General features: G+C 46.6%; 2 protein-coding genes across 2 annotated transcripts in view; one reads left to right on the forward strand and one right to left on the reverse strand.

Annotated features, from left to right (window-relative positions):
- The window catches only part of arhgdia (Rho GDP dissociation inhibitor (GDI) alpha), a 38,153-nt gene extending 23,309 nt beyond the window's left edge, over window positions 1-14,844 (forward strand). The window contains exons 2-6 of the mRNA XM_048232763.1: window positions 7,239-7,432; window positions 11,336-11,422; window positions 12,743-12,818; window positions 14,468-14,547; window positions 14,780-14,844. Coding sequence (XP_048088720.1) covers window positions 7,246-7,432; window positions 11,336-11,422; window positions 12,743-12,818; window positions 14,468-14,547; window positions 14,780-14,844 — 495 coding nt within the window. The 5' untranslated portion in view covers window positions 7,239-7,245. The remainder of the gene's footprint in view (window positions 1-7,238; window positions 7,433-11,335; window positions 11,423-12,742; window positions 12,819-14,467; window positions 14,548-14,779) is intronic.
- A 3,836-nt stretch (window positions 14,845-18,680) lies between these two features.
- Window positions 18,681-25,000, reverse strand: part of cdr2l (cerebellar degeneration-related protein 2-like) — a 15,712-nt gene continuing 9,392 nt past the window's right edge. Inside the window, 4 exon segments of the mRNA XM_048232452.1 lie at window positions 18,681-20,953; window positions 21,615-21,852; window positions 22,665-22,829; window positions 24,556-24,704. Coding sequence (XP_048088409.1) covers window positions 20,198-20,953; window positions 21,615-21,852; window positions 22,665-22,829; window positions 24,556-24,704 — 1,308 coding nt within the window. The 3' untranslated portion in view covers window positions 18,681-20,197.

A 25,000-nucleotide genomic window follows, 5' to 3' on the forward strand; every position in this document is an offset into this window, starting at 1 on the left:
TACACACACTTGACACACATACACACACACACGATACATACACACACACACACACACAGATACAGGAGTGCATGCAAGGCAGGCCTTATAAGGAAGAGGAACTCTAGAGATCACAGACACAGCTACCACAATGCAGCATCTCTCAAACTTGCACACACACACACACACACACACTTAAAGGAAACCACAGAAACTGCTGCAACAGGTATCTGCATAGGTGCTGAAATCACTGGCTTCACCACACACACACACACACAGAGGCTATATCTGAAGGGTAAAAAGTCCTGCTTTTCTAAGATGGCATTCTGTGGCAGTGAGGAATGTCCGGTTCAAATATGTCTTTGAAATGCTGCCTTCTAAGGGCCTGTGTCCACAGTCCGATAACTAGGGAACCCGTTTGGATTGTTTACTCATGAGGCACAGCTCCGACGTGCAGCATGGACGAGTAAACAGGAAAACAGCGCACGGGCTCCGACCTGTTCAGATTGGCTTCGGGCCTCATTCACATGTGGAAATAAATCCAGTATGAAGCGGATATGTGGAAAAGCTGCAATAAAGGCGGGAGGGGTGTGCGCTGCGGCGTAATGCAATAGGTTTCAGCCTCCGCCAGGATAAGATAAAAAAAAACGATGGCATATTTTGCGGACTTCTCAAGATGCTTTGGAAATGAAAGCAACCAGCTGGCCACTGAAATACCCTGATGCAAGCTTATGGTTTCCTTTCGGTGACCAAAGTCCCTCTGGTCTGCATCCGGATTGTGTCCGGTGTTTTACAAGCTAGTGAACCATGTAAACACAGATATCTGATATGGGCCACTCAAACGAGATGTACACAGGCAGTCCAAAAAATATAGCTATATAGATCTAGGCATATATAGATCTAGGCATATAGGTATATAGGTCTAGGCATATAAGTATATAGATCTAGTAGGGCTGTAACGATATACGATTCTAAACCGAAATCGCGACATTCATATCCACGATACTGTGTCGCCCTTTCCAGTGTTTCACGCAGTGCTTTGCAGCTTAGGCGGCCGCAAAAGCAACCCACAACTCCCGCTTTACTTATCGGTAGCCTACGTTGTCCAAAAACAAATTAATAAATAAATAATAATTTCATACCTCTCCTTGCTTTCATTGTAGACTATGTGTGCAACTTTACCAAACAGTATAGAAGTAAACCCCCTCCTTGCCCCGCGACTCTCTTTGCTTCCCTCCTGCTCAATGAACACGCCACAATTTAAATAAAACATTCACAATCGCGGAAAGCAAGGGACTATAGACGAATTAGCTAAATTACTTATTAACCGGGCTTAGCATCATTAGAATGCTGCACATATTTGTTTAAACTCTTGCATTGAAGTTGACTGATCATCTCAATACCAACGCTTCCCAAAAGGGCCTGTCCCAAGGAGAACAAGTATTACCTTGAAACGTATTAACTTTGAAACATACATGGGGAAACTGAACAGCAGGGCTGCCGCTTAGCTATTGAAAACATTCGGGGCTACAGGCCAGAAGTTAGAGTCCTTTTTTGTCCGGGATTCGGGTTTCTCCCCGAGATTTTGAAAATCGGGCTGATGAACATGACATTTTAACCTACTTTGAGAATGAAAAGGAAGGCCAATTGTAATGACTCACGCCACGGTATTCAATATTTTGATGTTTAGTGAGGAGAACGCCTCTTCTGCCAAAGTGCACCACATACAACAACCAAAAATATGACATTAAAATAGCCTGTAGAATAAACATAGTCATGCACCTCTGTCAAGTGCACAGGTGTGAGCTGCTCGATAAACATTTGACGCCATCACCTTCAATTAATGGGCTACAGTATGGGTGCCTTGAAAGCAATGCATTTGGTTGGTATCACGAACTTTGCCCAAAGAAAAGTTCCATTCTGTCAAAATCAAGCCCAGCATGCATTGCTTGAAGCCCTCAAACGAGGTCAGGGTTTACCATATTTACTGCACATGTGACCATGATTCAATAGTAAATCACTTATATATTGAAACTGCAGTCTTGTTTATTACCGCTGATGTATTTCAAATGATCACTGTATAATAGTGTAATATAATATGTATAATAGTATAATATAATAAAGTATAATATTGGACACAATTACTGGATTGGTGAAGGGAAATGGCCAAAGTCCGCCTGTGAAAACCGCCCCCTCATTCATTCAACTCTGCTCAACTTTTGCCGCTTGTCTCACCAACTCGCTGCTGAAGGTCACATTCGACCGCTTCTTGAATTATACCAACGCCAGTGAATGAATAAGTCTGCACTGCTAACCTGTGGTAAAAAGACTGGCGACAGGCCTATACGGTCATGGAAAACATTTTTTGTTGGTGGTGAAGAATGTGATTCCATTCTACAGAACCAAACGTAGTTAGTGTCTCTTTCTAGTTATTCAAACAAAGTGTCCTTCAAGCTAGTGAGGTGCAGTGGTAGCCTGCTAGCTAGTAACATCAGACCAGCATTGATCAACGCTTGTCTTTTGAGGGCTGCGTTTCACGAACCTGAGCTGATCGAAATGTCCTCCGGTTGCGCGGAGATGATGACGACTGTGAGTTTCCACTTCTTGTCCCTGCTCTGCCCTTTTTTTCTAAAGAAACTTCTAATATCCATTTGTCCTTCTGTACACTTATTTCGCTAAGGCTAGTTAGTAGAAGCAAATTAAAACAGCAATGCGTATAGGCGAGAGGAGAAGGTACTTGAAATTGTAACATTTTGCAACAAATGATTCTAAACCTGCCCAGATCACGCCAGATTTTCTTGGCGCTTCGCTGTTAATGCACACAATGGACAACAAAACACAAAAGTCTCTTCTACGGGCTATTTATTTCATTCACGATTAGAGTTTTGTTGTTGTTGTTGACGCCCATAGATCCGGGCTATCCCAGAGAACCGGGCTATAGCCCCAATGCCCAGGTCTAACGACGCTTCGCTGAACAGTCCAATCAGTAGACTATGATGGGCTAAGCTAGCCAACTATGCTACTTTGTTTACAATATTTCCAGGCTTCAACCAGACAGCTGAATTAAAGAGGTAGAGTTGTAATAAAAAATATAGTCAAGAAAGCGGCAATGGCGGGGCCCGAAAGCACCCGCGGGTCGCAAACCGCGACATTTCGAACCCAACAAAGCACCGACGCAGTGCGCTTCTGAAATGTACATATTTGATGTGTGTGCTAATCTGATTAATCTGATGCATCTGATGGTGATATCCAACAGACGTGGAAAAAACACATTCCTCATCTTGCCAATTGGTGGCGCTATTTCAGGCATGTTAATAAGACATTTGAATTTCATCATCATGATATCTAATTTTGTGTAAAATTTCAGATAAATCATAATATCTATTAACCTGAGAAGTTTCAGACCATTCATTCAAAGCATAGAACATTTCTGGCACATTTCCTGCTTGGCCAGATGGTGGCGCCATGCTAGGGCCTGTGAATTACTTAATGTGAATATCATCACAATAATGATATCCCATATTTTATAAAGTTTCAGATCAATCACTTAAGGCATTGTCTATTTCTGGCACATTTTCTGCTTGGCCAGGTGGTGGCGCTTATGTCAGGCAGGCCCATTGGGTGTCTGATATCATCATAATCATGATATCTATTAACCTGAGAAGTTTCAGACCATTCATTCAATGCACTGTGATTTATGACGCATTTCCTGTATTTGTGGTGAGATATTAAAAGCATATCAAATATATAACTTATCAAAAATCCCTTCGCAATTTAACATCAGTGACATCTTGGCATGATATTTGCCAAATTTCAAATGAATCTGACAAACCCTCTAGGAGGAGTATGTTCAAATTGATCATATGACATCAGTATAATTGTCATTCTTTCTGTTGCCAGTTGGTGGCGCTATGCCAAACATGCATTATGGGCCTGTGAATATTATCATTGACATGGTCTTCAATGACCTGTGAAATTTAAAACATTTCAAGCCATGCATGGTGAATTATGACACATTTATTGTTTATGTGGAAGGGTATTAAAATTAATAATTTCGCCATTTCACAAATTACAACATATAAAAAAGCTTCACAATTTATAATCAGGAACATCTCGGCGCCATGTATACCAACTTTGACATGAATCGATCAACCGTCTAGGAGGAGTACGTTAAAATTGATTATGTCCACATGGCATGTTAATACAAAAGTTGTTTGTTTTTGGGAGTTACATACATCCACCAAATTTGGTGTGTGTATCTAAAACTATATGCCAACCACAAGTCACAGTGACATAAGGGGCGCTATGGAGTTCTGGCAACGCCGGGTGCCAAGCTTTTATCCCTGTCTATTCACTGTATCACTTGATGTGTGTGCCAAATTTCATGCTTTTTCACCGATGGGAAACACCTCTTTGGCATCACAATTCATCACATTTTAGTCCCAAGACAAAATCCCAAATACCTCACTTCCTGTTGGGCGGCTAATGCATTGTATATACGAAAGTTGTTCATCTTGGGGAGATACACACACCTACCAAATTTGGTGTTTGTAGCTGAAAGTATATGGCCACCAATGATCAGTCATCTAAGGGGGCTTAAGGGGGCTTAGCGAAGTCTATGGGCCATACCCAGGGCCAAGCTTTTTACCTAGCTGCTTTGTGTGACACCTGATGTGTGTGCCAAATTGCAAGACTTTTCGATTATGTTAACCATCTCTAAATATTTGCCAACCACGGGATCAGTCACCTAAGGGGGTGCTAGCGAGTCCCTGGGCCACGCCCGGGGTCAAGCTCTTGTACCTAACTGCGATGCGTGACACCTGACGTGTAAATTTCAAGAGTTTTCGACCATGTTAACCACCTCAAAAAAAGGAAAGCAAAAAAGTAGAATAACAATAATACTGAATGAATAATAATAATAATAATCCTTACAAAAACAATAGGGCGCCCTTACCTTAAGGCTTAAACAGAGCCCAGCCAAAAACTCCAATAAAATTTGTATCAACTTTGAGGGACAGCTATGACCATGCAGGATTATCCAGACCAAACGTGACGATTTTGCTACATACTATTCCTATTTATGTACCAGCATGCAAAATTTGAGCCTCCTACATGGTTTAGTTCTTGCGCTGTGGGCTTGTGAACTTTGACAAAAAAAAGAGCCCGAACAAAATCGACACCCCCCCTCCCCCTGTAAAACTGTCTGTATCTTGGAAAGTATTGATCTTACATAAGAGTAATTTTACAGTGTGTCTCCTGGGTAACATAGGTACACCTGGTAATTTTTTCAGATTTTTTTGAGACCTAAGTGCGTGGGCCCTGGTTGAATTGACGTGGAATGACCCTATATCTATATACCTATATGCCTAGATCTGTATGCCTATATGCCTAGATCTTAGGGCTGTAACGATACACCAACCTTACGATTCGGTTTGTATCACGATTTTTGACCTAAGTGCGTGGGCCCTGGTTGAACTGACGTGGAATGACCCGATAGGCATATTAGGCATACAGATCTAGGTTGAGAAATGTGAATATTCTTGTGGATAAACGCCCTACGTCACACTGTTTTTTTTTTTTCGACAGCTGACCAATCCCAAGTGGATAACAAAGACCTGTGGTCAAAAACGCTCTCGGCTGCTTTTTGGAACAACAAACTACCGCAGATTTTTTTAAAAAACTGAAAAAGCGGTCTGCAGAAGTTCAGTCAGAAAAAAGAAGCCCAGTCTTGAACGTACCCTCAGGTAGCTTTTGTTTTGCCGAAATTTGAAGGCAGCGTAGATGTGTCCTTCATGCTGCTTTCAGTGTCCAAAACTCTATGTAATCGTGGGCAGCTGTTGGTAATTGGCAACAGCTGAAAGATGCAGTTTATTCTGCTTCCTGGTTGCTATCTTGCTAGGCTGTCGGAGCAGATGCCTTGATGCCTTGATGCCCGCTGAGGCAAGTGACTCGTTAGACAGCTGAAGGCAGTAGCGTTCTGTTGAGGACAGGGCCACAGGTAAGGGCAGTAGCCTTCTGTTGAGGACAGGGCCACAGGTAAGGGCAGTAGCCTTCTGTTGAGGACGGGGCCACAGGTAAGGGCAGCAGCCTTCTGTTGAGGACAGGGCCACAGGTAAGGGCAGCAGCCTTCTGTTGAGGACAGGAAATACATCCCACCCTCCTGTGATTCAGCAATTAGGCACAGGTGTTTTGATCACGTTCCTTGGGGCAGGTCTCTCTATACACACACACACACACACACACATACACACACACACACACACACACACACACACATACACAAGCACATACAGACCCCGGGATATAAGCAGTGTCCACACACACACACCCTGCAGAGATGTCCCCTGTCTGTTTTGGTTAGACAGAGAGACACAGGAAGGCCTCATCTGGTCTCCACGGTAACCAGAGACGGCAAGGGACTATGTGTCTGACCAACTGTCCAGTGCTTGTCGTTAGAACCTCCAGAGTAATTGATTAATTACTTAATTGGCCTACTGACTGGGGAGTGTGTGTGTGGTGTGTGTGGACATTGCGCTCATACTTGGTCATCTGCGTGTGTGTGTGTGTGCCAGGGCTCAGCCTTAACTTTTAATAGTGGTTGCCAGCAGGCATGAGGTTTTGGTTTGGGGGGTGATGCATGCTTCTGCTTAACATCAGCGGATACTGGGTTAATGATTACAGACCTGTGTGTGAGAGTTTAGAGAGTGGAGTGGGCTAATTGCAACTGAACTGGTAATTGAGTCGGACAGGAAACAGCTGGTGAGCTGTTCCTCTTCTCTCTGCCTGTGTGTGTGTATGTATACTACTCAGTTTTCCTGTGTGTGTACTAATCTGTATGTGTGAGCGCACCGGTGTTCTTAGAGCATTGTTTAGTTGCCCGTGTGACCATTGGCATTTCTCTGACAGCACTATTTGTGTGTGTGTGTGTGTGTGTGTGCGCGCTCCAATGGCTTAATCCTGTGTGTGTGTGTGTGTGTGTGTGTGTGTGTGTGCGCGCGCACACATGCGCCAATAGCTGTTCTCAGACCACTTATTTGTGTGTGTGTGTGAATCACATGACCTCGTCTCATTTATTCAGAGGTGTGTGTATCCAAGATTTAGGAATGACTGCTAAATCTTGGATACACACACAACTCTTTCTTTCTCCTGATCTGTAAATAAGTGTCTTATTCTCTCTCTCTCTCTCTCTCTCTCTCTCTCTCTCTCTCTCTCTCTCTCTCTCTCTCTCTCTCTCTCTCTCTCTCTTTCTCTCTCGGCAGATCCAACATGGCGGAGCAGGAACCGACCCCTGAGCAGCTGGCGGCGTTGGCGGTGGAGAACGAGGAGACGGAGAGCGTCAACTACAAGCCTCCCGCCCAGAAGAGCCTGCAGGAGATCCAGGAGCTGGACAAGGACGACGAGAGCCTGCGCAAGTACAAGGAGGCCCTGCTGGGAGCCGCCGCCAAGGAAGCAGGTGTGTGTGTGTGTGTGTGTGTGTGTGGGGACGACGAGAGCCTCCGCAAATACAAGGAGGGCCTGCTCGGCGCCGCCGCCAAGGAAGCAGGTGTGTGTGTCTATATGAGGGAGAGAGAAAGTGCGTCCAAGTAGAAGTGTGTATGTGTGTCTATGAGCGAGGAAGAAAACGCGTCCACAAGTAGAGGTGTGTGTGTGTGTGTCTATGAGCGAGGAAGAGAACGCGTCCACAAGTAGAGGTGTGTGTGTGTGTGTGTGTGTGTGTGTGTCTATGAGCGAGGAAGAGGACGCATCCACAAGTAGAGGTGTGTATGTGTGTCTATGAGCGAGGAAGAGGACGCGTCCATAAGTAGAAGTGTGTGTGTGTGTGTGTGTCTATGAGCGAGGAAGAGAACGCGTCCACAAGTAGAGGTGTGTGTGTGTGTGTCTATGAGCGAGGAAGAGAACGCGTCCATAAGTAGAAGTGTGTATGTGTGTCTGAGCGAGGAAGAGAACGCGTCCACAAGTAGAGGTGTGTGTGTGTGTGTCTATGAGCGAGGAAGAGAACGCGTCCACAAGTAGAGGTGTGTGTGAGAGCCTCCACTGGGCTCCGCCCCCTCAGAAGCAGGTAAGTTGGTAGTGATGGGGATAGTTGGCTGCTTTTCATTGGCTCCTGTTAGTCGAGGGGCATGTCAGGAAGCTGCTTGTGATGAGGCCTATAGTGTAGTGTGTTGTGATGAGGCCTATCAGGGCTCCAGAGTGTGACCAAATCTACCTTTGGTTCAATAAAAGACATTTGGCCAATATCGTGGTTTAAACAAATCACAGATAGTGAAGGGCGGGACCTCCCCTCTGATTGGCCGTGACCTGTGTGTAAATTTGAAAATGAGAGAGAGAGAGAGAGAGAGAGAGATGAACAGAGTGGATGTAGTTGCATTACAGTGTGGTCTCACAGGCCGAGATAAATGTCCCCACTGCCTTTCGGCGGCTGGCAGCAGCAAACCGATCAGACGAGCCCGAGATGATGATCAAGTTTATCGTTGCCTACGATAGGCCTAGTGAAACTTCACTTCATCAAGTTCAGTCCGAAATAATTATTCACCAGAAAAATAGTTTGAACGTAAACCCGACGTACAGGAATGCCACTTGCGCCAAATTTATAGGAGTCATTGCAGATGAAAAGACGTCTTAAAATGTCGAACAATGCATACAAGGTCTTCCCGAACGACAGAGATACAGATATCGCAGAAAAGGAGTGTGTCATTGACCGCAGTTACATGCAGGGAGTAACCCGGTTTTCAACAGCAATATTCGTTTTGCGCGTTAGTTGTGTAAACTCATTCTGATGGCATCAATCAATTTAATCCGGTATTTGGCACAAACCGAATATTGCTGCTACATTTAAAGCCCGAATATTCCCTGCATGTATAACTGTGGTCATTGTGTACGGTGAATTGAATGGACACATTTAGATTGAGCATGGCAAGTCATTGCAATAGCCTATAATAATAGGCCTACCATTTCGTTACTACATTAACCATAGTGATGTTCTTATTTTGAAAATTTAAAAATACTAAAATTAAAAAGTAAATTGCATTGTGGGACTGTCAAATGATTATTGCAATCATCATTGCAAAATCACATAAAAATCCCCCAGGCTACTTGGAACATCTCTTTAAATTGTGCTCAAATACATTTCTATGGAAGATGCTAGCCTGGCGAGCTGGTTTAGCCAAGGCCTAAAGATATAGTGTAGTGTATTGTGATGAGGCCTGTAGTGTAGCGTGTTGTGATGAGACCTATAGTGTAGTGTGTTGTGATGAGGCCTATAGTGTAGTGTAGTGTGTTGTGATGAGGCCTATAGTGTAGTGTGCTACGCAGTCATGAAGCTGCTTGTGATGAGGCCTATAGTGTAGTGTGTTACGCAGGAAGGATCTGATTCATGAAACAAACTTTGGTTTTTGGGCTTTTGCCTTCTCAGATAGGTCAGGAAGCAAGTGGGATCAGGACCTGATTTCACACACACACACACACACACACACACACACACACACACACACACACACACACACACACACACACACACACACACACACACAGAGACACACACACAGAGAGAGAGATATATATATATATATATATATATATATATATATATATATATATATATATATATATATATATATATGTGGAGTAGCCTAACTGGTTACACACACAGAGAGAGAGAGATGTGGAGTAGCCTAACTGGTTACACACACACACACACAGAGGTGGAGTAGCCTAACTGGTTACACACACACACACACACACACAGAGGTGGAGTAGCCTAACTGGTTTTAGACTAGGGATGGGCTTTATGAAACACTGAAACGTTCAAAGCAATTGTGCCGAAGCTTCGAAACAATTCCGACACCTCAGCTGTTTAGAGTGAAACACATCTGTCAAATGCTTCGTATTAGAGATGTAGTCTTTAAAGTTCGTGACTCGCTGTGGTACCTGTGTTTAGTCTTTGTCAAAAGCTAATCAGTCATGCCCTTGGTCAAATACTGGATGGGAGACCACATGACAATAGAGAATCTTATTGCTGCCACTAGTGTTCTCTAAATCACTTTCTTCTTATAAAAACTCTCTTTTGACCATTCTGAGAGTTTAGTTGAAACTGTGTGGTTAATGATGAATCAAGAAAACTTATAGCTAAACGATTTGAAACAATACCTTACAAATCAAACGGGGATCGAACCATTCGAGCAGCCTGGGCTACCGTGCAAAAAACACCCTCACTAACCACTACACCATCATGGTTATTGCTTAAGAAAAGTCTACACAGTTAATTGAATCTTGTGGCACGCCGCCGACACGGTGAAATGCACCGGCAGGTTCTTAACTTTGGTCACATGACATGGGGATTTTTGAACGATGTTTCGAAGCAGTGGTCACATGACATGGCTGTTTTGAACCACGTTTCGAAGCAGTGTTTCGAAACCCTTGTGCTTGGAAGCCTCCACTGATTCGAGACGTCGGTTTTGAAAGTCACTATTTTAAACCCACTTCCTCATTCCATCTCTTCCACATCCCCCAGTTTGCAGTGAATCTCAGCTGACTGGATGTGGCTTTGCAATAAACATACAAAGTACTTTGTGTGTGTGTTTGTTTTTTTGTGTGCTCGTGTGTGTGTGTGTGCGTGGGCACGTGCCTGTGTGTGTGTGTGTGTGTGTGTGTGTGTGTGTGCGCGAACATGCACATGCCCGAGAAAGCGTTCCGATTGTATTGACCTGCGCCACATTTTCATAAACTGATAAGAAAAACTCTCCTCACTCAGGAGTTATGAATCGCTGATTAGAAAGAAGTGATGTGTTTTGTTCTCTCTCTCTTTCTGTGTGTGTGTGTGTGTGTGTGCTATTTGGTTGATAATTAGCTGTGTTGGCAGTGTAATGATTGAAATCTTGAAAACCTTGACACACACACACACACACACACACACACACACACACACACTAAGGCATTAGTGTGGCGTTGTGTACTTTGATCAGGTTTATGGCTCCACTGCCCCACCCTGGAGGGATCTGGAGCTGACGTCAGCCGTTGGCTTGGACCACACTTTAATTCACATCAGCTGTGTTGAGCCGTGTGTGTGTATGTATGTAGAGTGTGTGTGTGTGTGTGTGTGTGTGTGAGGAGCCGTGTGTAGAGTGTGTGTGTGTGTGCATGTTCTGCAGTGTGGTGTTGTGCATTCTGTGAGTATGGATGGTGTGTGTGACTATGAAAGTGTTGGGTGTGTGTTGTAGTGTATTAATCCATTTACTGTAATGTGTTGAATACTTAATCTCTCTCTCTCTCCCTCTCTCCCTCCCTCTCTCTCTCTCTCTCTCTCTCTCTCTCTCTCTCTCTCTCTCTCTCCATCTCTCTCTCCCTCTCTCTCTCTCAGACCCCAATGCAAAGATTAACGTTGTGGTGACGCGACTGACGCTCATGTGTGAGACGGCACCTGCTCCCTTGACTCTCGACCTGCAGGGTGAGTCTCTCCTTTACACACACACACTCACTTTCTCTCACACACACACACACACACACACTGTCTCACACACACTCACTTTCTCACACACACACACACGGACTTTCACTTAATTTACTGCACACACTCAAACGCACTCACAGTACATCATTTGCACAGGAAATATGACTTGGAGTCATCAGGTCTCCTGTGTGTGTGTGTGTGTGTGTGTGTGTCTGAGGGAGAGCGCATGGCGCCATCTTCATGAGTAGACTAATTAGTCTTATTTAACGAGGGTAATGAGGCCGACAAACCCCTAGGGTGACTTAATCTACACCCCACACACACACACACACACACACACACGTTGATTGCTTGATCACTGTTCTTTTCCTGACACTCACATATACAGATAATATACATTTTGATCATTTTATATATTTAATACTGATTAAAACTAAACAGCGTGTGTGAGTGATTTGGAATGACCAATACTGATTAAAACTACACAACGTGTGTGTGTGTGTGTGTGTGTGTGAGAGAGTGATTTGGAATGATGACCAATACTGATTAAAACTCCACAGCATCCATGTATTCACAAAGTGCCTGTTTCACCTGACAATACACACACTGCTAATAGTCACAACCACATGAATGAATGAATAAATAAATAAATAAATGTTTACGTTAAGGACAGAGATGGCCACCTACTCAAAATTTGCAGACTGCCTATGACTGCTGACACAGAACAGTGTGTGGGATAGATAGATAGATAGATAGATAGATAGATAGATAGATAGATAGATAGATAGATAGATAGATAGATACTTTATTGATCCCCAAGGATCAAAATGGTTCCAAAATGCTATATCCACCATTTTAATGAATTGTCATCATTTTTTTACTTTTTAGTTTTGCTAAATAATTTCAGTAGAACTGTAATTGGGTATTGTTATTTTATTTATCTTGACTCAATCAAAACAACACAACTGCAATTTGATTGATATTTCTTGGAATACACAATTGAATAACATTTGTTTGTGGCTGGTGTTTTTGGTGCAGTCACCACACACTGCTGTAGTGTGTGTGTGTGTGTGTGTGTCTGCTGTAGTGTTTATTTATGGCTGGTGTTTTTGAGGTTTTATTCTCAGAATCAAAACAGCATCAAAGCAAAAACACACTTCCAAAATCAGAATGTTTTTTTAGAAAGTTTTTTATCGAAAACCACACACACACACCTGCTGGTCAAGCCGTTCTCTCCTTCTAGTACTTTCTCTCTATGCAGTTCTGTAGTAATCGATCAGTTTCAGCTGACTGTGTGTGTGTGTGTGTGTTTCTCAGGTGATCTGGATGTCATTAAGAAGCAGGCGTTTATTCTGAAGGAAGGTGTGGAGTACAGAATAAAGATCAGCTTCAAGGTGACGCCATCCTCTCCAACACACACACACACACACACACACACACACACACACACAACACACACACACACACACACACCATCCTCTCTCCAACACACACACACACACACACACACACACACACCATCCACACACACACACACACACACACACACACACACACACACACACACACATCCTTCTAACACACACACACACACATAACACACCATCACTTGCGCACACACACACACACACGCACACACACACACACACACACACACACACACACACACACACACACACACACACACACACACACACACTCACTCTCCTAACACACTACACACACACACACACACACCACACATCTTTCTGTCCAACACACACACACACACACACACACACTCCATCCTCTCTCTAACACACACGCACACACACACACACTCTCCATCCTCTTTCTGTACACACACACACATACACACACACTCCATCCTCTCTCTAACACACACACACACACACACACACACCCTCCTCTCTCTAACACACACACACACACACACACACACCATCCTCTCTCTAACACACACACACACACACACACACACACACACACACACCTCCATCCTCCTCTCTCTGTACACACACACACACACACACACCTCCATCCTCTTTCTGTACACACACACACACACACACACACACACCATCCTCTCTCTAACACACACACACACACACACACACACACACACACACACACACACACTCCATCCTCTTTCTGTACACACACACACACACACACACACTCCATCCTCTCTCTGTACACACACACACATACACACACACTCCATCCTCTCTCTGTACACACAGGGTGGAGCAATCCTTTTGGCTCACACACCACATTGGGTTTTTTTGAAAATTGGGTGGGTGGCTGCTGCTCAAAAATTCTCCCCCTCCACCCCCACCCCTGCTGCAAAGGAGATGACTAAGTAGGCCCATCATCTCTATTCAACATGATGTTTTGATATTCACATTGTAAACGTTCTCTAAGCAGAGTGAAAAAGCGGTTTGCAGTGCAAAGCTAACCAACGTCAAGTTTCTCCTTGGGAAAAAAAAATAGCGAGCAGCCTGATAACCAAATGAAATGCTTGACGGGCGCACACACATCCACACACATCCAACACACACACACACACACACTCACACACACACCACACACATCCAACACACACACACCTCACACACACACTCACACACACATCCACACATCCAACACACACATCCAACATCCACACACATCCAACACACACACACACATCACACACACTCACACACATCCACACACATCCAACACACACAACACACACACCTCACACACACTCACACACACATCCACACACATCCAACACACACATCCAACACACACACACACACACACACACACACGCGCCACACGCATCAAAACACACACGCGCACACACACACACACACGGATCCAACACACACATCCAACACACATCGCACACACGCACACACACACACATCCACACACACACATCAAAAGCACACACACCACACTCACACACATCACACACACGCACACACACACACACACAACACACATCAACACACACACACAGTTGTCACACACACACACACACTCTCTGTTGGTGAATAAGGATGTCGTGTCGGAGTTAAAAGGATATCGCGGATTCAGGCGTTCACCACCTACAGGAAAAGGAGTGAAAGGTCAGTTAGCTCCTCTGAGTCGCGTGCACACACACACACACACACACACACTAGCACTTTCGCGCTTTCGCACACCTCACACTCGCACACACTCACTGCGTGTGTGTGTGTGGTATGTTACTGAAAAATCGACTTTTACTTGTTGTGTGTGTGTGTGTGTTGCTGAAAATGACTTTATATTTGTGTGTGTGTGTGTTTGCTAAAATATGACTGTGTGTGTTATTGATAACAGTGAATAAGTCAGGACTACATGGTGGGCAGCCTTCTGGACCTGAGGCTGACGGTCTGAGTTCCTGACCCCCCCCTGGGGAAGCCCAAAGGGCATGATAAGCCGGCGGGACCTACAGCATCAAGGCAAGTTCACCCGACGGCGCCAAGGCGACCACCTCTCCTGGTGGAACCTCCAAGCATCAAGAAGGGATGGAAGGACTAAACTCTTCCTCCTCCTCCTCTTCCTCCTCCTTCCCTCCCTCTGCACTCATCCATCTTCCCCGGTCCTAAATCATGGGTGTCTTGTGGTCATCGCGGGCGCTCTGGTTCCTTGGTGATGAGCGGAGGAAAATAAACTTTTTGTTCCACCTCCGGGTCAGAGTGTCAGGTACAGTCAATCGGTCCATTGCAATCCCCCATCTGGCCCCCCTCCATCCCTGACCCCCCCTCCATCTGACCCCTCCATCGGTACCCCCATCTGCCCCTCCATCATTTTATCCATCGACCCCCCTCCATCCCGTTTGTACTTTCATCAATTTATCCCCCCCTCCATCTGACCCCCTCCATCTACCCCCCCCCATCTGACCCCCCCTCCATCTCCCCCCCTCCATCTGCCCCCTCCATCTACCCCCATTCTGGGCTGGCCCCCTCCATCTGTTCCCTTTTTTGTTTTTTCTCGACTCCTTCTTTGATTATGCCCCCAACACTCCTCCCGATTTTTTTTTTCATAATCTTGTCTATATGTGAAGACAAACAAAAGCGTGCACAATCCTGTTGTTTTGTGTTTTGGTTTGTTTGTATATAAAAAGGTGAACATATGCTGTGTTAAATGGATGCTTTTGGCGTGGGTGTCCCCAGTGATCTTCCGCCTCCACGGGCCATTCCGACCCGACCCAAACATTCCTCTCCCACATCTCCACCAGCCCATCCCGACCCAAACATTCCTCTTAGAATTTTTCCATTTTTTTTTTCTTTTCAAATTTTTTTTACCATGATTTGCCTTGTTTTGTTCAGTTGATCTGGCGTTGGTGCTTGGTTCCTGCTTGTTGGCGTTGGTTGTATACATTCCCCCCAATACTGTACCAGGTATTTTTTGGTTTCCCCCACCGTACAGACACACACACACACACACACATTCATGTCAAGACCAGCCCTTGGCAAATGATATCCAGCTTTCTGGGGAAACTTCTAGAACATCTGTCTCGTGTTCCCTGATCTGTGTGTGTGTGTCGCGTCTTTGTCGCGTCGTGTCGCGATCGCGTGCGTGTGTGTGCTCTTGAGTTGTGAGCAGCTTAGGCTAGCGGTGTGTGTTCTCTTTCGTTGAGTTTCCTATTTCGTTTGTTTTCCTTTCGCCACATCGCCTTAAGAGTGGGGAGTCCCTTGAGCGGCGGCGACAGTATCATCGTCTCTGCCTTCCAAGCTCCACGGCGGCAGTCCAGTCCGGCCGGGCCTTAATCTGCTCCGCAGCGGCCTCCTCCTCTCAGGCGGTCCGTCAGCTTCCGTTATTAACTACCGCAGCGTTCTAAACACCGGTTCCCTTTCCACCTACATAGGTGTTTTTTAAACTCCTGTTTTAGTCGGAATCTGCTTTGGGACCCCCCTGCCACCAGTCTCTCTGACCTCTCCATCTCTTCCATTGAGGTGCAGTATCGCCCTCTGGTGGTCACTGCACTGCACTAATGGGAACGGCCAATGGGCAAGCAGGAGCCTGGCCGCCGCCTCCACCTGTCTCACAGCTGCTGCCATGGTGACTTTTGATTCACACTCCACCAATCATGGGCCCGCCGCCACCGAATGTAGGCCTCATCATTTTAAAGCTGTTTTGATGTGGATAGGTTGATTGATTGGTTGATTGATTGGTTGATTTTGTTTACCGTTTCGGCTCCACGTGGCACTTCTCCAACCCGACGCCCTTTCAGCCTTCTGACACTTCCTGTGGCACTCACTACATCCACCCGCTGGGAGGCCACTCCAGACAAGGGCGGCTTCTCAAAAGGCAGAAAAAAAAGCACACTCTCACCATATAACACACCCCACAAGACATATCACACAAGGGCTGCAACTACACACGTACACACACACACACACACGTGTACAAACCTCAGGAACATGTGTGTGTGCTACACACCTGGGAGGTGATTGTTACCTCGAAGTCATCAGAAAGGAACTTCCTAAACAGCTGCTGAGTTTTTTTCCATATGATGTGCTCGATCAACAAACCTATTGGGAGAGTGTGTGTGTGTGTGTGTGTGTGGACTTGTTGAAACCCCGGTCTTAACTGTTAAATCAGAGCCCTCGACTAGTCTGATGTAGTTGTTGACCGGACGGTTTCCAGGTGTCCTTGTGATGGCAGACGCCGCACGGAGCTAACACCCCGCCATGACTCCTCGTCTGTGAGACCACCTGCTTCCAGCCAACGAGATTCGGCCACACAATGTGTGACAGTCAGTCCTTCAGAACGTGTGTGTCAGTCCTCCAGAACGTGTGTGACAGTCAGTCCTTCAGAACGTGTGTGTCAGTCCTCCAGAACGTGCGTGTCAGTCCTCCAGAACCAGAACGTGTGTGTCAGTCCTCCAGAACCAGAACGTGTGCGTCAGTCCTCCAGAACATGTGTGTCAGTCCTGTCTGATGAGCTCCACTTTCCTCTCCATCTGTCTTAAAGGGCGTCTGTCATATCTCATATCTCATATCTCATATCTCATGTCTCATGTCTCATATCTCATGTCTCAGACTTTCTTTCTCATTTCTCTCACATCCATCACAGTTGGAGATTACTGTACGCCTGTGTCAACATTAAAGTGTTCAGAACAAACTGATTTCAATGGAAATGTTTTGATTTTGTTGTTTCTCCAGCTCACAGGACCATGTACAAGACTGATTTCAGTTTGTCATGGACATGAGAAGTCAGAACACCCATTAGCATGGGGATAAATGCAGAGACCAAATTTCCCTCACGGGATCAAAAGAATATATGTACTTAAAGGAATGCTCTGGATCAACGCATCCATGTCAAAATAGATCTCTTTTCAAACGACTGACATAGTTCAAAATAAGTGTGCAACACTTCAGTGGTAGTGTCCATGAGTATCCTACAGATAAACCGAAGTGTTGCACACTTTTAAAGTTAACAGAGACGCTATAACAAGGGAGCTTTCTGAATGCAACACACATTAGGGGGATTTCACTTGATGTAGCCGCCTGTAGCCATCTTAAGCTGACTGCATAGCATTGATTATTTCTGAGATTCTGATGTTCAAACCGAGTTATTGCCTCGCATGGTTGAACGATATCAGAATCTCGAGATAATCACGCCACGCGAAGTCAGCGAAAACGACTTTCACCAAACGAGTCCCCCCAATAGGCTTGTTTCTGTTCTGGTATTGTCCAATCATTGAGCGCATTCTGCGTCAGGTGGTACTAGGCCATGATCATGACCACTGAAGTGATTTAAATGTGTGTATTTATTAGAAATGTTTATCCAGAGCAGCTTACAGAACGTCAGCATACGTCAGTGAAGATGATAACAACACTGCACAACTCAGTCTGTAACAGGTTTGGAGAACAAAACCAGTCTGACCGGGTATTCCAGTGAGTAAAGTTTAATAATGTTAGAGCGCAGACACAGGATGGCAGATATCACCTGACATAGGTAACGGTATCACCTGAACACAGCAATTCTGCTTTTTAGTCGACAACCCACACGTGGGTAGATGCAGCTTTAGAGGTGTGTATAACCTGCCTGGCGACCTATACACAGCTGGGGATATGATTTAGTGGATGGAGGGAGGTTGGAGCCCCCCCTGACTGCAGGGGGCGCTGCTCAGAGAGAGTAGGCTAGAACAAGCCAGAGGTACCTGTGTTGAAAATGCACAAACACGTGTGTTTTAAATACCTGTGGACAGGTGATCTCTCAGCTTTATTGACTTATCTGAATCACTTGTGCACAGGTAATCACATCTGAGTGAATTCTCTCTGATTGATGCTTCTCAGGTGAGCTAGCGTGTTGAGTTCTCCTTTCTTGCAAATTGGGAAAGGTAAGCCTAGGCAGCGGATTACCTGAGTTCAGGTGACACTAGCGTGTAAAGTACCTGCGTTAAGTCTTCTCGTGTCCAGTGTAAGCACAGGTGAGCTTTAGCTCAGGTAGCGTTCAGGTTTTATCCTGAGGTGATCAGCACGTACACACCTCACACACATGACCCGAGTGCATCATCATCATCATCATCGTCAATTCAGAGACCCTGAGGGCAATCAAGTTACCTTAAGACAACAGAGGACCTAACAGATGACCGACTGGTCAATGCGGTTGGCACAGCCAAAGATCTCCACCGCTAGGGTATGCAGGTAAGAGGCTTACGCCTGTTAGCGCTAGCCTCTCTACCGCTGGGGTACGCAGGCAAGAGTCTGTTAGCGCTAGCATCTCCACTACTGGGGTACGCAGGCAAGAGGCTGCCGGCTTGATGGTGTTTTATGCCCCCAATGTCGTCTTCCAGGCAGCGCTGCCACCGCTGACAGGTGATGCCTGTTAGTGCATCCACCGCTGGGATACGCAGGCAAGAGGCTGACGCCTGTTACTGCTAGCCTCTCCACTACTGGGGTACGCAGGCAAGAGCCTGTTAGCACTAGCCTCTCTACCGCTGGGGTACGCAGGCAAGAGTCTGTTAGCGTCAGCCTCTCCACGGCTAGGTACGCAGGCAAGAGCCTGTTACCACTAGCATCTCTACCGCTGGGGTACGCAGACAAGAGCCTGTTAGCGCTAGCATCTCTACCGCTGGGGTACACAGGCAAACACCTGTTAGCGCTAGGCTAGGCTAATTACAGTCAATGAGACAACAGAAATCATTCCCGTCACGTCGACGTCTGATAAACATCAAGAGAACATTAAGAGAACATTTTATAAGGCTAAATCAATATACACAGTGATGAAAATAAAAATAATGATTTTAAAAACGCTAAAACAGTTTTAGTAGAGCAAGAGAGGAAGATGGAGTCACGTGCAGGCCTTCCTGGCCTTGGCCGGAGTTTTGTATGTGTGGTGTGTGTGTGTGTGTGTGTGCTAGTGTATGAGTCCCGTGCTGGCCTTGGCGGTGCTGTTGTATACAAGCTGTACTGCATGTCAGGTGTGTGTGTGCATATGTGTATTTGTAGTGTGTGTATATGCATGACGTTTGTATTTGTAGTGTGTGTGTGTATACATGTGTTACTTGCACTTGCATGGTGGTGTTGTACAACAGCTGTACTGCATGTCAGTTGTGTGTGTGTGTCAGTTGTGTGTGTATGTGAGGTGTGTATGTGAGGTGTGTGTGTGTGTGTGTGTGTGCTAGCATCTCGGTCACTTGCTAGCCTTGCATCCCTTACTGCTGCTGTGTGTGTATATGCATGACGTGTGTATTTGTAGAGTGTGTGTGTGTGTTTGAAGTGTGTGTGAGTGCTAGCATCTCAGTCACTTGCTAGCCTTGCGTCCCTTGCTGCTGCCGGCGCCGCCGCCGCCGCTGCTGGTGGTGTTGAGGTCACTCTTGGTCTTCTGCAGGCGGGAGAAGATCTCCTTGAACAGGGTCTTGTACTCGGGCGTGTTCTGGCCCAGACGCTTGTCCACCGCCTCCACCTGCCGGCTGATGCCCTCCAGGGCCTCGGGGGTGGACGGCGTCTGGGGGGGGCTGGGGGGGCGGGGGGGCAGGACCTGCGGGGGGTCGGGGCAGCACTCGCGCATGGAGGGGTCGCGGGAGACGGGGCGCGAGGTCTGGACCTCGGCGTGGCACAGGCTCTCCTCGTGGCGCCGGCACTTGCCCAGCAACTCTTCGTACTTCTCTAACAGCGCGTGGTACTGCTCGTCCACCTCCCGCAGGATGGACATGCCGCGCTTGCGCACGCCGTTGGCGTGGAGCGCGTAGCTGCCCTGGCGCCGGCCGCACGCGTCCCTCGCCGAGATGGCGTTCAGAGCCGTGTCGCTGCAGCTCTACCTGGATCATACGCCCCACCACTGACCGCCCGGCGGACGCGCCGAGCCCCTTGCCCTGGTCGCCGCCGCTGGCCAAGGCATCTGCGCGGGCGGTGGTGTCTTCGGGCGCACCGCCCTCGGGGCGGAGTTGAGCAGGGTGTGTTCCAGTGGCTCCTCCTCCATGCTGCTTCCTGATAGGCCCAGCAGGCAGAGGCGGGACTTACGCAACTGCTGCATCTCCTGAAGCTCTGCCTCTAACTCCTGAGAGAGAGAGAGGAGAGAGAGAGAGAGAGGAGAGGGAAGAGAGAGAGAGGGAGGGAGAGAGGAGAGGGAAGGAGAGGGAAGGAGAGAGAGAGAGAGGGAAGAGAGGAGAGAGAGAGAGAGAGAGAGAGGGGAGGGAAGGAGAGAGGAGAGAGAGAGAGAGGGAGAGGGAAGGAGAGAGGAGAGAGAGAGAGGAGGAGAGAGAGAGAGGAGAGGGAAGGAGAGAGGAGAGGGAAGGAGAGAGGAGAGGGAAGGAGAGAGAGAGAGAGGAGAGGGAAGGAGAGAGGAGAGGAGAGAGAGGAGAGAGAGAGAGAGAGGAGAGGGAGAGAGGAGAGGAGAGAGAGAGAGGAGAGGGAAGGAGAGAGGAGAGGGAAGGAGAGAGAGAGGGAACAAAGGTGAGGGAAGGATGCAGAATGGGTGAGGAGAGGAAAGAGAGACACGTGTGGAGACAGAAAGTTAAGACTGAGACACAGGAGAGAATAAGACACAGGAGAGATTAAGATACAGATGTGAAGGTGAGACTGAGACACAGGAGAGAATAAGACACAGGAGAGATTAAGATACAGATGTGAAGGTGAGACTGAGACACAGGTGAGAATAAGACAGGTGAGACTGAGACACAGGTGAGGCTGAGGCCCGTGTGTTAGTGCGCGTTGCTGACCTGCACGCGTAGCGCACAGCCCTCGGCCCCTAGGAGGCGCTGCTCCAGCCTCTGGAACTCCTGCAGCACGGTGGTGCACTCCCTCTCCGCGTCCTCACGCCGCCCGCGCTCGCCGCCCAGCAGTGCCCGCAGGGACGTCACCGTGCCACGCAGACGCTCGTTCTCCTGGTCCAGCGGCCGCCGCTCCGACACCAGGTCCACGCTGCCCGCCGGAGCCACCAGGAACCCGTCCTCGTATCTGGGACAGAGAGAGGAACCCTCAGCACCAGAACCACAACTAAAACCAGAACCACAACTAAGAACTAGAACCAGAGAGCCAGTCCTCGTACCTGGGACAGAGAGAGGAACCCTCAGCACCAGAACCACAACTAAGAACCAGAACCAGAGAGCCAGTCCTCGTACCTGGGACAGAGAGAGGAACCCTCAGCACCAGAACCACAACTAAAAACCAGAACCAGAGAGCAGTCCTGCACCTGGGACAGAGAGAGGAACCCTCAGCACCAGAACCACAACTAAAAGCCAGAACCAGAGAGCTAATCCTGGCATGCCTGGGACAGAGAGAGAACCCTCAGCACCAGAACCACAACTAAGAACCAGAACCAGAGAGCCAGTCCTGGGTGCCTGGGACAGAGAGAGGGAACCCTCAGCACCAGAACCACAACTAAAAACCAGAACCAGAGAGCCAGTCCTCGTACCTGGGACAGAGAGAGGAACCCTCAGCACCAGAACCACAACTAAGAACCAGAACCAGAGAGCCAGTCCTCGTACCTGGACAGAGAGAAGAACCCTCAGGACCAGAATCACAACTAAGAACCAGAACCACAACTAAGAACTAGAACCAGAGAGCCAGTCCTCGTACCTGGGAGAGAGAGAGGTACCCTAAGAACCAAAACCAGAGAGCCAGACCCACAAACCTGAGAGAGAACCTGTCCCAGACTATGAAGATTATCATTATCATTATCTTCATAATAATAATCTTCATATTTGTGTGTGTGTGTGTGTGTGTGTGTATGTTATATATGTTATATATGTGTGTGTGTGTGTGTGTACCTGGGGGCAGTGCACAGCTCCTTTAGGCAGGGGAAAGAGTGGACAGTCTTGCGTCGTTCCTTCTTCTCGCGTCTGACCCGGAGTTCCTCCAGAGATCGGAGCTCCTCCACACGACCCGTCAGAGCGTCCACCTGAGACTGCAGCGTCTCCATGGTACCCGTCAGACTGCGGGGAGGACACACACCACACACACACACACACACACATACACACCACACACACACACACACACACCACAACACACACACACCACACACACACACACACCACACACACACACCACACACACACCACATTTTTTAAAATAGCCTATTATTTCTGGTAAATGAAAATGCTTTTGATAGTTGATTGGGACTTTGATTTGAAGTTGATAGTACTGCTAATAGGCTGCAATGTTTAAATTAAAATAGTTTTACCGTCATGTTATGGATAGGAATCTAGTCCAAAAAGAAGCAGACTTTGTTTCTTTATCCAGGTGTAATGCTACTGTGGCAATCAGGAAAACCCTGACGCTAAGCGTAAATAGAAAGAGGAACACGGACATTCAAAAGGAGGATTCATCTTTTTTGTAGGCTAGCATAGCCTTTCTGGTTAATATGTCAACGTAACCTAAATAACACTGTTAAAAACGTGTTCTACACGTTAGTTTGGTACTTGGTATGCCAGACTTAACTGTTGCATAAAGCTTCAAACCTGAACATTTCCTAAAGGCACTGACTGACCTTTGCAAGTACAAGGTAAAGGTAGGCTATATAGACGTCAGTCAGAGAAGCAGACTCATTTTCTTCTAAAAAATGTACTGAACACTAGACGGAACATTTGACGGTCACATTGGCAGCATCTCAGTTGTTACATTGGAGCATTTCTCATGCTAATAAGTCATTCAGTGAGGGGGAATTTGTGATGTGTGTCAGATATTTCTGTTGCTTGCTACTCATTCCTGAAAACGATCATTTGTAGCATCTGCCAAGTGTCTCACTATAAATGAAAAGAGAAGAGCTATTTAAACTGTAGGCCTAAGTCGCTGTTGTGGTGTGGGCATCTTTTTTTGTTTTGCGGCTCTTTTGAGTTGTGTGGAATTTTTTTTGGCTCTTCATGCTGGACTGGTTAGCCACCCCTGCTGTACAGATAACATGAATATACTGTACAGGAACATAAATAAACTATCTATTGGTCTATCTATCACAATCTATTGATACACAAACACTTGCATTACAGGACTAAGGACTCACCCAATTGTATATGTGTGTTTTTTTGAGCTTGAAAGGGTGTTTTGGTCAATCTTCTGCTGAGAGGCTTTGCGCTCTAACAGGTTGTGTGTGTGTTTGGTTGAGCAAGTGTGTGTGTGTGTGTGTGTTACCGGTCAATCTTCTGCTTTGCTCTTCCTTTTCTCTCTTTCCTTTAAAGCTACATTGTGTATTTCTTGGGTTAATTCATGGGGGAAATTCTCCCATCTAGTGGTGAGCTGGTATATTGCAACCGACTCCAGCTCTCCCCCAGTCCAAGGGTGATCTAGGAAAGCCGCACCATAAATATCCTAGCTGACACTACAACAGTTCATACATGACTTTATCGAGTATTCCTTCTTGTGATGAGGTTATTTTAGAAAAATAATTGGAAAAAGTGTAAAGGTACCAAATTATCAGTACTAACATTATTCGACTATACTGTACAAGGTATGTATTTCAAGATAACGTTAACAGGGTCTTCTATCAAGTGATTCAATGATAAGGATTTCCCGGCAGACATGAGCAACTAAAAATCAACTCAAGAAATTACACAATGTAGCTTTAAGTGTGTGTGTGTGTTACTGGTCAATCTTCTGCTGTGAGGCTGTGCTCTCCTACACCAGTTTCTCTCTATTATTTAACTGTGTGTGTGTGTGTGTTACCGGTCGATCTTCTGCTGCGAGGCCTTGCTCTCCAGCACCAGTTTCTCGTTGGTGATCTCCAGCTCTCTAGCCGTGACGTCCAGCTGCTCGTACACCTTAGCGTGCTGCTCGTTCATCTCACGCAGCATCTCCACCTGTTTGGACAGGTACTGCACGCACACACACACACGCACGCATGCACACGCACGCATGCACACGCGCACGCACGCACACGCACACACACGCATACACACACACACACACACACACACACACACACACACACTTGTATTCTGTATTCTGTCTGTGCACACACCAACACATATATGCACAAATGTAACGTTATATCTATGCATTACATTACATTTAGCAGACAAAGTCACTTACATATTTACATTGTCCCGGGAGCAACGTGGGGTTAAGTGCCTTGTTCAAGGGCACCATGGTGGAAGCCGGGAATTGAACC

Source organism: Alosa alosa, chromosome 22 (genome assembly GCF_017589495.1).
Source record: "Alosa alosa isolate M-15738 ecotype Scorff River chromosome 22, AALO_Geno_1.1, whole genome shotgun sequence".
Classification (NCBI taxonomy): domain Eukaryota; kingdom Metazoa; phylum Chordata; class Actinopteri; order Clupeiformes; family Clupeidae; genus Alosa; species Alosa alosa.